The 17541-nt window shown below is 48.8% G+C and overlaps 3 protein-coding genes across 4 annotated transcripts; 2 read left to right on the top strand and 1 right to left on the bottom strand.

Annotated features, from left to right (window-relative positions):
- Positions 1-428: 428 nt before the first annotated feature.
- gan (gigaxonin) lies at positions 429-6814 on the bottom strand. Its single transcript, XM_029154133.3, has 13 exons — positions 6657-6814; positions 5899-6131; positions 5690-5804; positions 5141-5491; positions 4828-4896; positions 3675-3826; positions 3411-3532; positions 3230-3342; positions 2731-2880; positions 2120-2256; positions 1496-1630; positions 1319-1428; positions 429-1241 (listed from the first exon to the last, which is right to left on the bottom strand). The coding sequence occupies exons 2-13, from the start codon at positions 6066-6068 to the stop codon at positions 1069-1071; spliced, it is 1797 nt and encodes a 598-aa protein (XP_029009966.1). The 5' UTR covers positions 6069-6131; positions 6657-6814; the 3' UTR covers positions 429-1068.
- Positions 6815-6989: 175 nt separating this feature from the next.
- acd (ACD shelterin complex subunit and telomerase recruitment factor) lies at positions 6990-9733 on the top strand. 2 transcript variants are annotated; one of them, XM_029154136.3, is made up of 2 exons: positions 6990-7126; positions 7736-9733. In XM_029154136.3, exon 2 carries the CDS (start codon positions 7796-7798, stop codon positions 9461-9463), a length of 1668 nt encoding a protein of 555 aa, XP_029009969.1. In that variant the 5' UTR covers positions 6990-7126; positions 7736-7795; the 3' UTR covers positions 9464-9733. The 2 variants fall into 2 exon arrangements, with proteins under 2 accessions (XP_029009969.1, XP_029009968.1); XM_029154135.3 differs by lacking the exon at positions 6990-7126 and adding an exon at positions 7141-7516.
- Positions 9734-12571: 2838 nt separating this feature from the next.
- foxl1 (forkhead box L1) lies at positions 12572-15166 on the top strand. Its single transcript, XM_029153685.3, has one exon. The coding sequence runs from the start codon at positions 12799-12801 to the stop codon at positions 13903-13905; it is 1107 nt and encodes a 368-aa protein (XP_029009518.1). The 5' UTR covers positions 12572-12798; the 3' UTR covers positions 13906-15166.
- The last annotated feature ends 2375 nt before the right edge of the window (positions 15167-17541 follow it).

Raw genomic sequence — 17541 nt, 5'->3', positions numbered from 1 at the left:
GAGGCTCTGCTGAGGACAGACAACTACAGCATTCGTCCTCCCAGTCAACCAGCGTGTGACGCGTAGTGGAGGAATTGCTTCAATTAGATGGAGAGTCTTTGGCTAAACTACCTCCTAACAGGTGAACACACACACACACCATTGACATAATGCCTTCCCTAGCCCCTTACCCTCACCCTAACCCTAACCATCACAAATAAAGGCAGACATCAAATCTTTGGTCTAATCTGAACCAAAACTCAATTCTAACCTCAGCCCTAAAATCACATCTTGACCCTCAAAAAAGCCTTTGGACCGGGGGGGACCTGCCAAGTGTCCCCACGTTGTCGCAGTGTCCTTACCTTGATAGCAAAAACGTGGTTTATGGTTCCAACGTCGAAGGAAAAACATGTACACACACGCACACATACTTTATCCTCATCCCTCTGCAGACTTGACGGCTTTATTTAAACCTCACGCTGCTTCGTCCTTTGCTTCTAATGAACAACACATAAGCTGTGGAAGCTACAGTAGGAATGAATGCTCGTAGTGACTTTAGGCCAGCCTTTAAAGTGAGGCAACACGACTGAGCTGAAATAAGCTAGGAATAAAAAACTAGAAAACAGTTCGACTACTATTTAGCACTAGAGCTTCACCTGGTGTACGTCGGCCCACGACCCACACAGCGCTCACAACATTTGCTTCTAGAGTCATATTGCACGGTGTCATAAACTGATCTCAGAGCAGCATTAGCTCAGCACTATAAAACAAAGGCCACCAAAAAAAACAACAGACAATACACAACCAAACAGATGCTAATATGCAGGTTCCATGGGTTCCTAATTGTAGTTACAGGTTTGGATTAGCTAAGCCTTCACCAAGCAGCATATCACTAGTAAACTTCATAAAAGAGCAAATGTCCACTTACACAAAGACCCAGTCACACATTTAAAATAACCAACATTAAGATTAATAAAAAAATCAGATGTTAAAAAGTCTTGAAAGTGATGACCTTCCATCCAACGGAAAGCGCTAATACCTTAGTTTTGCCAAACCCGCTAAAGCTACAGCAGGCCCGGTACCAGGCTGCTAAACTCGGATTGGGAACATGCCCTGGTTCAGCTGAAGGCGGAACAGCCGGCAGTTGGCGATGCGCAGGGCGGCGCAGGCCGTTTTAGATGGGTCGCTGGTTAACATGGGCCTGGTGCGGTGCCACGTCCCAGTGCTGCGCCGAAACTCCCGGATGTAGTCGAAGCTGGTGCCTGCGTGCGACAGCAAAGCCCAGCATCACACCGTGGACCGGCACCGGCGCCGGCACTCAAAGCAACACACCACTGACCTGTGTCCAGGTCTCCCACCACGTAGACGCTGGCGCCGATGGGCACGGCGCCGTAGACGAAGGACGAGCTGGTCTGGATGCACAGGTTCTGGTCGTCCAGGAACATCCACCTGCACCATCACTGCAGCGTCAGAACCTCCCACTTTACCCGGGTCACTGCCTTCATTGCACACCCACCTCCTCATCTCGTCATGGTAGAACTCAGACTTGCAGGTGGTCATCTGCCGTTGCTCGGGGTTGTCGTTCTCCTGGCTCCTAACGCCGCCGAACACGTAGAGCTCCTGGCCCACGCCGCACGCCACCGAGCCGAACCTGGAGGAAAACAAGCGAGGGTCAAATGAGGGTCATCCAGGTGAGAAGGCCCAGAAGGACACGACACCGTTTCATTTGGGTTCAGGGTTCGACCTTCTGTCACACGAAAACAGAAACAGAGACACTGATGTCATCTGTTGTGAAACCAACGTTGAGTCTCCAGACAAAATTCAAGAAGTGGCCTCACTGTTCCAGGCCCTGTGGGGACTGACGAACGCTGACTGAACATGGTAAAGAGCAGTCAAACTGAAACTAAAAGTGAAAGACTGACTATGACCATGATGCATGTTTCATTTCCTGTTGTGCAACACTGTGGCTGAATGTGAAAATGAGACAGAAAGAAGAAGCTCATTTATTCACTGTAACTGTAATCAGTGTTTAACATTAAGCAGGTGTCTAATAACCAGGACGAGGACCAGTCGTCCAATCAAAAAAGACTTTTGAGGCAGGATCGCTGTAGTTCTGATGTAAGTGACAGGGGGTCATTACCTCCTCTCCTTCAAAGGGCACAGGCCGGTCCACTGCTGGGTTTTGGGGTCAAAACATTCAACTGAGTCGAAAAGCTTCCCATAGGAGCCCCCGCCTATGGCATAGATCTTCTTGTTCATGGAAGCGTAGCATCCGACCTGAAGCAAAAGACGGACAAAGGGTGAAGTCACGTATTGTGAAGAACAATCCCTTGAACAGGGTTGTGTCTAATTGCTGGACACACCACGTGTCTCCCGTCGCTGGTCCCTCAGGCCGACATGAAGTCATTTTTTTTAGCCATCAAACCCATTCAATGACTTCAGTCATTTTCCATCCTTACATTCATAGCTATAGGACATGAGACAAGATCACTGTCACAGCCTCAAACAATTTAAACAGTGGTTTAAAACTTTTGTCTTATAGCTTTAACCCAAATATATACCATAGTAATTATAGATCAACCACCCCACTCCTCATCTTGGAAGTCAAAGCAGCATGAGACACACGATAAGTCCAGTCCTCCACCAAGTCTCACTGATTTAACCCCAAACCTCTACAGAGGGAACATCTGGCAGATATCCAGCGTGTCGCCTCCTCTGCCTCCCTGTTAGTACGGCCTCATGTCTGCTTACCTTCCGAATCATGGTCATGCTGCTCTGCATTTTCCAGGTGTTGAAGTGAGGGTCAAACACCTCGACGGTTGTCAGGTCGGTGGTTTGGTTGTCTCCTCCGAGGACGTAGACTAGACCGTCCAGCTCCACCACGCCAAAGTTCTGACGAGCCTGCGCACATCAGTGGCACCGTGATGAGTGTTGGTGTGCTACTGTCAGGGTCCCCCTGACTCTAATGGCTAGAAGGACATTCAACTAAGGGCATGTGGTAACAGATTGGAAGAGAGGTTAAAGACATAATCTCAACTTTAAATGTGAATGACACAACTTCAGACTAGAAAGCACTTGATGGCAGCAGGGAGTCTAATCTGTCAACAGGCTGCAGCAACGCTGACACCTGCTGGTCGGGAAGTAAATTACTGGAAAAGTACCGTTGCTGCAGAGCAAATGCTGGTTAAAACTGTAAAGTCCAAGTCAACCTGTGTTCCAACAGAGTGGCCAGTGATGATGGAGGACGTACCTGCAGCATCACAGGTAAAGGACTCCAGGTGTTGGAGTCGGGGTCATATTTCTCCCCACTGTCCAGCACCGTGTTGTGCTCGTCCGTTCCTCCCATCACAAAGAGAAACCCCTCTAACAGAGAAAAGATGCTGTTATTGTTGACCGCGGCGCAAGGCAGAGCCCTGATGCCAGTAACTGACCGGCGGTGACGGCCCCGTGGTTGAGGCGGGCGACGCTCAGCGGCTGCAGCTTGATCCACGCCTGCCGGTTGGTGTCGTAGAGAGGACACATGCAGCGCGTCTCGGCGGTTGGCTTCCTGGTTCTGTCAGGATCAGGACAGACGGGGCGTGAGACGACGTGACTGACGTGTGTAGGGACTCGTGGTGTCACGCTGCTGACACAGCTGTTTTTCATTTCTACACATTCATCTTGTGTCTGAAATCAAAAGATGGAGGTGGACTCACTTGCGATCTTCTCCTCCGACGGTAACGACACACTCTGAATATCCTCTGGGCTTGAAGGCGGCGAGCAGAGCTGCCCCCTGCAGCTGACCATCACCCAACACGGCCTGACAGTGCTCCCGCACCACCTCCCTCATCAGCGGTTCGCCCATAGCCTGATGGGACACAATGAGCGGTTTGACAACATGGACTGGTCTAAAATCAAATCAAGACAACTTTTAAAACTACAAGCAACCGTAAAAAAAAAAAAAACTATAAATACTAATATAACAGCACACAAGACGAAAATACAGCATCCGTGCAGCATCTGTCCATCAGCTACTCATATGTGGAACTGTGACCTCTACAATTAAAGTAGCATTAGTGTTTGACATGCTGCACGTTTGGTTTTTGGTTTAGCTACAAGATGCATTTATGCTCAAAACATTCCACTGATTTAATCTGTGCTTTGGTTTTCAAAGCCCATTCACTTGAGGCAGAACTATCGAGCCTAATGTTTGCATGAATGAACAGTGGAGTCATGGTTGTTGAGGTGAGAGGCTGTAGTTCTCAAACCTGTACAGTTGCTTTAAATGAGACAAACACACACAAACAGAAGAGATGGGAAGCTCAATGTTTCCCCCACTGTGGGACTATTAAAGGGTTTTCTTATGTTATCTTATGTGTAAAGGAGAGAGTTTTATACTTCAGGAGGTGATACTTCACAGCTTAAAAGCAAGTTGTGTTATAACTATGTTACATTTTATCAGCGAAAAATCAAATTTAACATTGATGAAAAAGTAAGTGATTTGTGTTATCCTACAACACCCAGAATGCATTGCACTCTGACAAACCACCTGAGCTGCAGTGATTGGACCTACCTGTCATTTAGCTCCACCCCCTCTCGGCCCTCTGGAATCTGAGAGTCCCTTCATTCTTAAATATTACATGACATCGTTTGGGTCGAACCCCAATTCATTTTGATTATATTTTTCCTAAATGGACTAAACTGATGAAACTGATGTGAATTAACCAGAGTTTCCCTAAAGCCTTAAATAGGGCAAATGTAATGTGAATCTAAAAACTTTATTAACGTAACGCTAACACCAACATCACACAATGTTCTGTGTGGCACTAATGACATCAACAGTATTACACAGAGGGCCCTTTACTTTACCTGCTCCCTCAGGTAACTTGCATCCAGGCCCTGCAGCCACATAGCAGACATCACATCCTTCATATGCACCTACAAATACAGATGACGCCACAAACATGTTACACACACAGAGAGGCTCCTATGTGGACATCTGAGTAGGAATGACCTCTATGTCATCAGAATTTAAAAGGAACCACACCCAGTGACAGAATTACAGGTTGTCCAGCTACAGACCAAAGGAAGTTAATTCTATAGCAGTATTAGCAATATTACATTGCTGCTTGCTGGGTTACTAATGTTTTTTTCCACTGAACCTGGACTCAGCGGTACCTACTCTGCGATCCTCTGGATCGTGAGCAAACCAGCGCACCACCGCCTCCAGGATGTGCTTTTCGTTGCCCACGTTCAGCTTCTCCATAGCGAGCACTTCACAGAGACGGTCGGGAGGAAGCTCCACGAACTCCTCGGTTAGCGCCACGTCCCGAAAATGTGTCTGCAGGAATTCTGTGGCCGCGTAGTGGACGTGGTGAAGGCAGTAGTGCAGAGAGAACAGGCGAATGCCAATGCAGTTCTCTGCAGTAATGCAGCTCTCCAAGAATTCGCAGCACAGAGACTTCAGGTCAGTCATGAGGAGCAGGTCGGACGCCTGCACCATGTCCTGGATGGTGTCTTCACTCAAAGTGATCTGTGCGTAAAGAGAGCGCGCACGCACACACACACACACACACACACACACACACACACACACACACACACACACACACACACACACACACACACACACACACACACACACACACACACAGGTCAGCAAATTACAACATGTACAGTAGCAAGTGATTTGTCATGTGCACCACACCCAACGCCTTTCAACTTCTCTCACCTCACCGCTGAAGATGTAGTCCAGGATCTGTTTCATAATGGCCATGGAGACGCCCTGCAGCTCAATCCGGTACATGGAGCCATCTTCTTTTGGAGGATTGTAGTTCAGCTTGGTCCTAACACGAACTCATTAGCATTAGTAAGTGATCATGGAAATTAAAAGCGTGTGGCTTCCAGAAAGCAGGGACGCTCCCTCACAGCCCCGCTCACCTGATGTAGGGGCTGGCAGCAGCCAGGATGTTCTTCTGGACAGGCAGCTCCTCTCCATCCACCACCAGCAGCGCGTCGTGGAAACTCTGATCTTGCCAGAAGGAGCGAAGGACCCTTAGGAGCTTCTGTGAATGCTGTGGGTCAGAAACCCTTGATCCAGAATGGGGCATGTCGTTGCTTGTGACAGCCCGAACAAGAGCCGCTCACTCCGTGAGAAAATGCCTCGGAGCTCACTAGAACACGTTATAACAGAACACGGGATCAAAACCATACTCCTGCCTCCGCAGCAGTCAACGAGCTCCAGCACCAGCAGCTACACAGGTAGAGGCAGGGTGAAGCCAGGCTGAGATCAGAACCACTGACACTGGAACCACTTTACAAACTGATACTGGGCCGAATTGAGATAACACTCAGCGACTAGTTTGCATGTTGAGTACTGCTGAAAAACCCGATGAGCCACTCGCCTATAACCTGTAGCTCACATAATGGAAGCGTATTAAGTTGATCGGTTTTATATTAGGTTGCTGCGGAGGCTGGAGACAACGGGCAGTAAGCCACAAAACCACCAACAACGACGGCGTCATGTGACGGCTCGGCCGAAGTTAAGGGACAGAGACAACGTCACAGTCGTTCGTTGGTCGAAATCACTTACAAAACACTTTAACATAGGCGTGAGCCCTGCCGCATGTTTACAGAGGTTCCAAGTTAAGCCGTGCTGCCCCCGCTAACAGGTCCACTGGACTAAACGTGGGTCTTACCATACGAGTCAGGCCGAGCGTCTCCGTCTTCACTCGCACCTCCGCTATGTGATTAGTAACATTTGAAACAATTTGGAGCCACCTCAGCGACAATGTTGCACGTTAACGTGAAAACATGCATTACGCTGCATTCACGACACTTAGTAAATACGCCTTCCCTCATTAATATATAAATGTGGTGACTTTTCCGAGATGTCCGTGAAGGTAACTAATAAATATATCTGTTAAACTTGTGGAATAATATGTTATCCTATTTTTCCAGTTACTGATATAACCAGTCAATAAAAGTGCTTTATTGCAGTGTATTGAAGAGATACTTTACAGCACAGCCGTATAGACCGTAAACGCAGCACCAGCAAACCCGGAAGTCCGCGTCATAGCGTTGCCGGAAGTCACCAATCCAATACTTCATTGGTGACCTGGGCACAAACAACTTTTAAAAACCATTTTTGAAAAAGGTTTTTATTCAGGTTTGTAGACAAGTCTTTTAATTATCTGCATGAAAATTAGAACGAGTCCTGTTTTAAAGTAGACAAAAACAGTTAAACATAACCGGAAAACGAGAACAAGCGGAACAAAAACAAAACAATATGTAAAATTGCTACCTAACAGTACATCCGGGTTGTGTTTTGTATCTTACATTTAGTAGGTATTCGGGTATGTGATGATACTGTAGATTAGTAAGCCTTGTTTTCGCCTTATATATTTTTCTGGACTCGTGCAAGAATAAACTGAACTAGTTTAGAAGATGTAATTTTGAAAGAAGCTGTTTAACTTCTCAGCGGCTTGAATCAACCTGCGCTAGCTATGCGCCGTTATGTTGCGCAGACTGGACTGGGCTTTGCGCTGTATAAGTAAAGGTAATGGCTCATTTTACCCTAATAGGCGCAGAATTGACGCTAGGCCAGTGTTATAGCGCATTTATGCTAACCCATAAGCTAAAACCCCAAAGTTGTGCTTTATGGTACGTCGCCATGTGCTGCTTCTCGCGGTTAAGGATGAACTTTTTAAGTTAATGAGGCTCGTTCAACAGCAAAAGCACAACTCTGATAACCTGTAGCCGCTTCCTTGATTCCTAGCTGCCATGTCGACGCTGTGATGGCGGGAGCGCAGAGGACGCGCGGCCTGAAGCTACAAACATGACGCGACCCTCTCGCAGCAAGCTGACTCCGTGGATCGAGCAGCTGATCGTGAACTATGGCAGCCAGGAGGCGGGCGGCGGCTGCGGGCGACTGAAGGCGCACGTCATCGGCGTGGGGCAGCTGTCTCAGTCCCAGGCGGCGCAACAGGCCTGTGGCGGCCCGTCAGGGCTGCTCTTCCTGTCGGACGGTGCGCTCCAGATCCCAGCTGTTCTCACGGCAGCGGCCTGGGAGAACCTGCAGGAGCAGGAGGACCGCGAGTGTTTCACCAGCCTGGTCAACAGCACAGTGTGCATCCAGGACTACCGCCTGCAGTTCCTCATGGCCCCAGAACAGACCAGGTGCAGGTTCATCTTGTCAGTCGGAGAGCTGGCTACAACCGCAGCCGGTCCAGTCAAAAACAGCACCCCTTGCTGCACAACGCTGCCCTCGGTCAGGCTGAAGGTCATCAAGACTTGGAAGGCCCTGCAGGGCGTGGAGGAGTCCCAGAGGAGCCAGTGTGTTGGGGCTGATCTGTCAGAACTGCTGGGAGAGTGGCAGCATGACTGTCTGCAGGAGGTTTTGCGGGATGTAAGAGACCGGCTGACGGTAGCCAGCAGCTGCTCCCGTAGCCCGCAACCATCCACCTCAGCGTTTACACCAGCGCCGCCCCACCCACATGTAGCCACTGCCACGAGCTGGGATGTCGACAGGGTCAGGAACAAGGGGGCCAGCAGCTTCAGTGTCCCGATCAAGTGTCTTTTAATCCCAGAGGAAGATGCTTCAGGGCTGCAAACGTCGGTGGGAGGCAGGTCTGGGGACAGAAAGGGACCAGAGCTGTGTGAGCCTTCAGGCGCCACACAGGCGCACGTTGACGCTGCAGAGACCGCGTTGAACTCACCTCCTCATCTAGACGACTGCACGCCACACAAGCCTGTGCTTGCAGGATGGACTGATGGTGACCTCAGGCCTTTAGCCGATCCCTGGGACATTTTCCCCCCACCACATGTCACTTCCTCATCCTCTGACTCTTGCCCAGAAGTGTCACCTCCCCACTCTCTGCACAAGCAGGATGCAGCTACACCCAAGCTTGTTCACGCCGGGATCTTAACCAGCACACAGCTTCCTGTCCAGCCGTCAGAGCCCAGCTTCATCCCTCCGTACCAGAAACCACTGGACTTAACTGGTCCCTGTAGTACTTTGGCTTCATCGCCATCCACAAAGGACCACAGTGCGTGTGCAGAACAAACTCTGAAAGAGGAAAGCAAGATGCTTGGTGAGGACATGGCAGAGTGTTTTGAGGAAACGCATGGAAAGGCCAAGAGAAAGAGAAGCGATCCTACTTCAAGAGCACCTGGCCCCTTAGGGGAGGAGGAGGCCCAGTTCAGTGGGAGCCCGCCATCGTGGCTCTTTGAGACTCAGGCAGGTCGTGGGGCAGGAGAGGTCAGTGCTGATGGATGGGGTCCAAGCGCAGGGTCCAGGAAAATCCCCACAGTCCACAGCGACGGAAAGGCCTTCTCTTACTCATACCAAGTGTCTGGACAGAACCTACAGGATTTCAGTCGCTTCAGAGTGGATGAATCACTGGTGCAGTGGGCTGTCAAGATCCTTGTTGTTCCAAAACAAGATGCGCTTCACGCATCTGGGAACTCTAGAACCGACACAGTCTGCCAGGAACAACCTCACTGAACTGTGGGCTCCATAGTGAAGCAGGGTTCCTGCGGTTCCAGTTCTTTCAGTTAAGCATATCTTGGACTGAGTGTTGGTCCCTGTTACCAGGCTGAATTAAACACATTGTATGTATTTTGTGCACTAAAAAGGAGAATAGTGTGAATCTTCTGTGTTTTAAACTCCTCCATCGCTGTGTCTGCAGGCGTTTCCTTGTTGAGTTGTATTCATTTCACATCCAACTGAAACCATTATCTTTCTGTCTAGCTGTAAATAAAAATGTTGACCAGACGTCTGTGACATTATCCATTTATTTATGCAACTGGTCCAAATCATGAAGAACTTATTTATCAGGCCTTTTGCTTCATGTGTCACGTACCTACATTGAGAGCAGGACATGCTTCAACCAGGGCTCCGGTGAATTTCTTCACTTGTGTACTTTTCATTACACCAAACTTTGACTGCCCCACATTCATTCATTCATTCAACTATTGTATTTTGAACAAAGAAATTCATGGTGTTGATGCTCACAGATTCAGTTATTATAATTAGAATTATATTACAAAAATATTTTTTAATAAATTCAATAAAAAAATGTTTAGTTGAGCGAGGTGTAACAATAAGAAAAAATAAATTTGCTGTGTGTAACCAGGTTCAGGCGTTTGAAAAGAAATCCCGTGTCGTCCAGCAGGTGTCACTAAATACCACATCTGACTGAAGCGTTTCGGATGAAGTTCACAAGGAAATGAGATGAAGGGTCCCCAGGTCAACTTCTCACAATGCTATTTTATAGCATTGTGAGAATATATATATTTTAAAAGATAAACGCAGGAAACACCTTGTGTTGGAAACATCTAATAAAACAGATTAGAAATAGTTTCTGAATTTCTATGGTTTCTTTATTTCAAGAACTCGCTCAAAAACGCTGCAGCGTCTCAGACGCAAATGAAGACGTCTCAGCCTGGTTTTCGCCTCCAATGCATGGAGCTTTGTTATTACTTCAACACTTGACCACTGTTTGACGTGTGTAGGAATCGAGGAGGAGAAAGTAGAGAATAAATAGATGGTTTGTACAGGAAGAAGCTAAAGCGACTATGTCCCTTTAAGGCTGCTAAATAGAGAGAGTGGAGTCACTGCTTCCTGCGGCCTGTACACATCTCATTCTTGCATGTTGGTTTACTTTTATTTGCTAATGAATCACCGTCTGCTGAGAGAGAAACAGAGAAAAGACCAACCTCTAAGTTTATCCACTCAAAGTTCCCCAAACCCCTAATGTAAGCAGGAGCCAGCTGTGCGCACTTGTAAAGTTGTTATAATCCTCCTTTGACCTATAAACAGGAAAATACATAATATAAAGCATCATGCTCACATCTACAAATAACGCAGCGTCCATGTTGTCCTTGTAAGGCAATGCCGTCCTGGAGGCTGTGTCTCTTCAAAGGACAATTAAAACAGCACATTCCTCTTTGTCCAGCTTGGTAATTACAGGGCCGATACAAACAGAGCCCAGATCAGAACGGGAGAAAACGGAGCCGAGCCTCAGCGTCGCCACTCGCTCGTTTGGCAGATGTGATGATAATGAGCATTCGTTTCGGCGTCAGCTCCACAACTTTCTTGTAGAAGCTGATTTAGCACAGGAGCAGGATTAAAACCTGTGCAGCACACGTTTTACTGTCAAAACTGGTGGTTGGACTGGGGTCAGCGTAGTGACCTAGGGGTGGTGCGGTGTCAGGGTCTCTGTGGTCGCTCAACTGAGTTTGTTCTTTTCCCAGACCCAGTTCCATTTGTTTAGAACAATGGCCAAATAATGTGATCGCTTTGTTTTCACAACCAGCAATTACCCACAGCCGCTACGGCACTGAAGGGATAAGCATGAGGAAGCAATCTCAGCGGTCACATTTCATTTCACTGCTCCACCATAGTATAGTGTATATGCTCTACTGCTCCTCTGTAGTATAGTGTATACGCGCTACTGCTCCTCTGTACTATAGTGTATACACTCTACTGGTCCACCGTAGTATAGTGTATATGCTCTACTGCTCCACCGTAGTAGAGTGTATACACTCTACTGCTCCATTGTAGTATAGTGTATATCCTCTACTGCTCCACTGTAGTATAGTATATAGGCTCTACAGCCCCTCTGTAGTATAGTGTATATACTCTGCTGCTCCTCTATAGTATAGTGTATATGCTCTACTGCTCCATCGTAGTAGAGTGTATAGGCTCTACTGCTCCATTGTAGTATAGTGTATATCCTCTACTGCTCCACCGTAGTATAGTGTATATGCTCAACTGCTCCACTGTAGTATAGTGTATATCCTCTACTGCTCCACCGTAGTATAGTGTATATACTCTACTGCTCCTCTGTAGTATAGTGTATATACTCTACTGCTTCTCTGTAGTATAGTGTATACGCTCTACTGCTCCCCGGTAGTATAGTGTATACGCTCTACTGCTCTTCTGTAGTATAGTGTATATACTCTACTGCTCCATCGTAATATAGTGTATATACTCTACTGCTCCATCGTAGTATAGTGTCTATACTCTACTGCTTCTCTGTAGTATAGTGTATACGCTCCACTGCTCCACCAGAATAGTTCATGGGGACAGAAGCCACAGCCGAAGGCGGATGCAGACGCAGCGTGTTTTGGTTTTAGCGACCTGCGGTGGCCTCAGTCTACATCTAACACCGAGGACATGCAGAACTCATTGAAACCTGGTGCTTGCTAAGGCCTCTGACCCCATGCAGCCAACACTCATGTATGTGTTGGCTGCTTTCATTTGTCTCGGTCTGCCGGAAGGAAGATAACCTGAGAAAAGTTAAAGAAACGGCCGTAGTTGTTTCCCTTTTATAGCCTCCGCTTTGTTTTCGCTCCCAGAAAAGAGTCCGTAGTGTTTGCTTGTTCTCTCTGTGCGAGCAACTCTCCGCGTCAGGGGTGGACGTGATATTTCAAACAGCACATCAGTGCGTTTATGTATTGGGTGCCCGGAAATTTTTCCAAATAAACACAGCTTGATTCGACCTGGGTGGGCAGACTTATCAAGCGACTAATTCTATAAACAGATGAGGGAATCAGGCGGCAGCTCATTGGTCGCGGGGCGGAGGGAGGGGGCGCGGGGGGGGGGGCTCCGGCGCAATGAAATTTTAATTAATGTGGGTGGGCTGAGAACACCGCTGACTGTTTATGATGGACAATTTATTTCCCAGTGCAAAGTCAACACAACGCGGCAAACGTACAACAATTATTAACATTTTTCTGGGGCCCTCATGAGGCTGGAGACTCAGTCGGTGGAGGGACGGAGCTCTGGGAGCAGGCTCTGCGTTTCCCGGGACACGAGGCAACTTTCCTGGCGTCATGGCTCTGTACCACGGCCGCCTGCCGCCCATCGCGGTGCCGCCCTCCGCCCTGGGCCTGTCCGCACCGCTCATCTACCTGTACGGCGGGGACGTCCTGCCCGCCGCCCTGAGCTTCGTCCCCGCGCGGCAGGAGCCCCCGCAGAAGCCGCCCTACAGCTACATCGCGCTCATCGCCATGGCCATCAAGAGCGCGCCCGAGCAGCGCGCGACCCTCAGCGGCATCTACCAGTTCATCATGGACCGGTTCCCGTTCTATCATGACAACAAACAGGGCTGGCAGAACTCCATCCGCCACAACCTCTCCCTGAACGACTGCTTCATCAAAGTGCCGAGAGAGAAGGGGCGGCCCGGCAAAGGCAGCTACTGGACCCTGGACACCAAGTGTCTGGATATGTTCGAGAACGGCAACTATCGCCGGAGGAAGAGGAAAGCGAAGACCCAGCAGGAGGCCCTCGACGCTAAAGCCGCTGGACACAAGCGCTGCAAGGGTCCGGGTCCCTGCAGACAGACTCACGGCTCCCTGAGACGTCACACCGGCTCGGAGATAACGGAGGCGCCGGAGCGACTGAGCGCGGAGGAGACGGAGACGCAGCTGGACACCAAATCGGTTCTGGTCGAATTCAATCACACAGATCAGCCGCAGAACCCCCCAATGCTTCGGCTCAGAGTGTCGCCTCGCCAGGACGCGCTGACGCCCACGGCGGGAAAGGACGACGCGCAGCCCGTGGCGGCTCCCGTCTGCGTGGACGAGCATCTCCCGGGCGCAGCCGTGCGACGGGAGCCGGAGGAGAGGAGGTCGGCGTTCAGCGGCAGAGACGCGCGGTGCGCGGGGAGCACGCATGCGCAGGACAGGCCCAAAGAAAACGTCCCCGGCAAAGACAAAACCAAATGTTTCAGCATCGAGAGCATCTTATCGAAAGGCGACGACGAAATGCGCTCCGGCTTCCTGGGTTTGTCGGCGGGCACGTGCGCGGAGCTCCAGGGTCCAGCTGTGAGTCCAGCTGTGGTGCTGGCCGCTCGCTCGCACCACTTGTACCAGATGAGTTTCCCCCTGTGCTCCTACCTGAGCCTCCCCAGCCCCGACAAGGCGCTGCATCTGAAGTGAGCAGGACTTTAAAGCGTCTCATCAGGACATCTGTCAACGAAGCCGCTGACGCCAGTTCACAAACAGCTGCTGTGAATTTAAAACCAAACTATTGAAATCTGTTACGTCGTCTTTAATCATAACGATGGCGTCTTTGAATGAAGTTTGACCTGTACAGTAAAAGGACAGAGAACGGTCATGTGGCAACAACAGTTTCATTTGGTCATTTCTACTTTTAATTGTGAGTCACAGACGTAGTTGAGTTGTGTTTTGTGTGGACAAACACAGCTCTGTCTGCTTCCACCGCCTTCAAATGGACTGAACCCGTGATCCAGGTAAAGAGCAGCAGCTCACTGACTCCATTCACCTTGAGCTGATTCCTAGACTGACTGAGTTACTGTTAAAGGAATGAATATCTACTGTTTTGTATTAAATTGAAATGTCTATTTTTTCTCAGTATGTTTTTATTTGAAGTGATCGGTTTCTATTTTTTCTAATATTGACTTTGATAGTTTCATGCGTGAGCATCAGATGAAATGACGCCTGAAGCTGTGTGTCACGCACTGCACAGTGTGAACACAGAACGCCTGCGTGACCCAGGAATGTTTGTTATGTTATGATTGTGTAAATAAGAAACGATGAAAACCACTAAAAGAAAAGAAAGTTTAAGAAAAGAAGCCACTTTTAGCTCCGCGAGCAACATCATGGTTGGTTTTAGTCATCTGAGGAAGCACGTCACGCTCTGGATGAGAATGATGTTTACTCCCACGTTCATGCACAAACTGTACCTGCTGCCCTCAGTCTATAAATAAACCCAAACTCAACTCAAATAAAAACAGACTTAAATGTGCACAACAATAAACCTGGGTTTGACTTGAAACAGCTTAGACTCGTGTGTGCGTGGACCTGGACACTGAGCTGTTACTGCAGAGTGACGCCAGCAAACCAGGAGGTTATGATGCATGAGACAGATTAAAGTCGCAGGTGAGAGAAATAATGACTAAAGAACTAAATCAGAGCAGGACAAACAAAGAAATACTGGACTAACTAACTCACTATGAGACCCAAGGTGATCCAGTCTGAGTCCATTCTTCCTTTAATGCAGCTTGAACGGCATCAGTCACAGGAAAACATCACTTCCTGTTTGGCTCCAGACGCCGCTGAGCAGACGCGTGTTCACAGGTAGGTGCTGAGGTAAAGGGTCACGACTGAGGCTGAGGCTGCTAGCATTAGCTGCTAATCAGCGGAGATTTCACCTAAAACCTCCTCCAGACCCAAACACCTGTCAACGCGCCTGTAAGTGTTCTCATCACCATACAAACAAATGGAAAACAGTTCATAGTTCATTCAGCATTTTTAATCAGACTGAGTTTTTGGGCTGTAAATGCTGTAAATGAACCTTTTACCTGTGCTGCCTGTTTTAATGCGTCTGGTGTCTGTCCCGTTTCACTAACCTCCATCACGTCGCCTGTGCTTCATCAAAAAGCCGCCTCACATCCTCAGCCTTTCAGTGTTTTCTCTCTCACCTTCACACGCTTTGACCTCATTTCCTGTTTCCCACACCTTGAACCTATTATCATTAACCATACGGACCGAGGACAACCTGCTCTCTGTTCTGGACGTCTTCCTGCTGAGACATCGCATTGTGTCTGGTTTGATCTGCAGGCGGCACATTCAGAGTTTGGTATTTTCTCAGTGACTTCATGTTTTATTGAACTATTCTCACACCCACAGACAATTTAGACTCTCCAAGCAATCTACCTGCACCTCTATGAGAAATGAGGCGTATTCCACCACTGCCTGACTGTGAAACTGGTCCATGCCCACAAACACTGCATGTGACACTGTAACTGTGAGTTTGGTGTATTGTAACAGACATGACACGACCCAAGGAGCCAGAACATTTCCTATTACACAGATGTTTAATAATACGACCACCGCAGCAGCCTCGTGCCTCAGTAACTGGTGCCTGAAGTTGTTCAATAGTGACAACAATAGTAAATGAAAACTAGTAAACTGTATCAATTTAATGAAACTTTGCTTTATTTATTTCACATAAAAGGTCTCTTTTAAAGTGCAAAAAAATGTAGTTTGTTCGTTTTCTGTGTTGAGTTATTTTGTTCCAAACAGATCCCAGAAAGATAAACTGCGTATTAATGGGAGACGGCTGAACCAGTAAGCGTGTGAACGTATTAACGGCCTGGATCAGACAAGCTTCTCTTGTTCGATTAGAGGATTCAAACACCCCTATGCTGTTGAATCAGTAACAGCTCAACTCGTATGTCTCTACCTCATCACTAGTCAAGCACTTCAATGCTGTGTCTCCTCCACGACTCACAGCTGTGGCAGAGCTGCTGTGTAGCATCAGAAGCAATTTGGGCTTCAGAGTCTTGCTCAAGGGCACTTCAGCACAGAACCCGGGGGAGACCCAGGAACCGAAGCATGTCAGACTCGATAAAACCTGGTTCTGAGTCCTAATTCTCCCTTTGGGCAGAACCAAAGCCAGACCTAATGACTTGAATTGCCTTGACCGATGTCCTTAAACAAGACTTGTGGCCAAACCACGGTCGGTCGGTCCGATGGAGGAGCAGGCAGTCAGAACCGAGAGCACACAGGAAGTGAAGCTGCTGCGTTCACGAGGCCCAGTCCTTGATTCTGAGCATCATTCATTCATTCATTGTCATCCAGACATCAGGACACGATGAATCAGCAGAATCTTCCTCCAGCCTTTTCCCGTTGGATGTTCAGACATTGTTGCTGCACATTTAAAACACAAACACATAGAAACAATTATTATGGTTCCGTTCGGCACCAATGGCTCGGTGGCGGCTGAACGGCCAGTCCGCACATGGTGGCGTCGCTCGCGGCCTCGCCAGTTACACAGCTGCTGGCTGAAGTCGAGCTCTCGTCAAACCGCTCAACATTTCTGCAGCTTTGCTTTCAGCAACTGTAAACAAATAGCCCGAGTCTCAGGAGGCTTGTGTGCGTGTATACACAGAAGCAGGATTACCACCCCAGACTGGGACCACCCGGACTTCAACACTTAATCCAGCAGGAAGGGGAGCCGTGTCACGGGCCCACTCAGGGCCACAGGCGCCTGAGGAAGAGGCGCACGCCAAGCCAGCATGAGGCCGGATCCACAGCTGCTGGTCTCATGCTGCTGTGGCAGCAACTTTAAACTGGCCAACAGACCCACTGACCCAGCAGAACCACAGAGCTGGAGGTGGGAACAGGAAGGTGTCAGAGGTCACACCCATCACTCGACCCCCAACGAGCCTAAAGGTGGAAGCAAACAGGAGGAGGCATCCACCTGGACAGGTCCAGAGGAGAACCCAGACCCAGACAACCTGACCAACATGACGGTACCGACGGGCAGAGACAGTACTGAGGGCTGGGTCACAGCTCAGCTCGTCTTCCTGCTGGATCCATGTCATGTGTGAGGATATGGGTCGGCTACACGGCTCTGTGTCTGCAGGACGGACTCATTCCTCTTTAATTAAAGTGGCTCCAAACATGCGTGCGTGTGTGTTTGTGTGTGTGTCTTTACACGTTCAGCATGAAGCAGGAACTGCGCTGCAAACATACACACCAACGCTAAAACACTGCAGCTGAGCTTTATACACAGCTGCTCGGATCCGGCTCGGGTCCAGAACGTGT

The sequence above is a fragment of the Betta splendens genome, chromosome 6 (assembly GCF_900634795.4).
Source record: "Betta splendens chromosome 6, fBetSpl5.4, whole genome shotgun sequence".
NCBI classification, from domain to species: Eukaryota; Metazoa; Chordata; class Actinopteri; order Anabantiformes; family Osphronemidae; genus Betta; species Betta splendens.
This window is presented reverse-complemented; position numbering and strand designations above follow the sequence as displayed.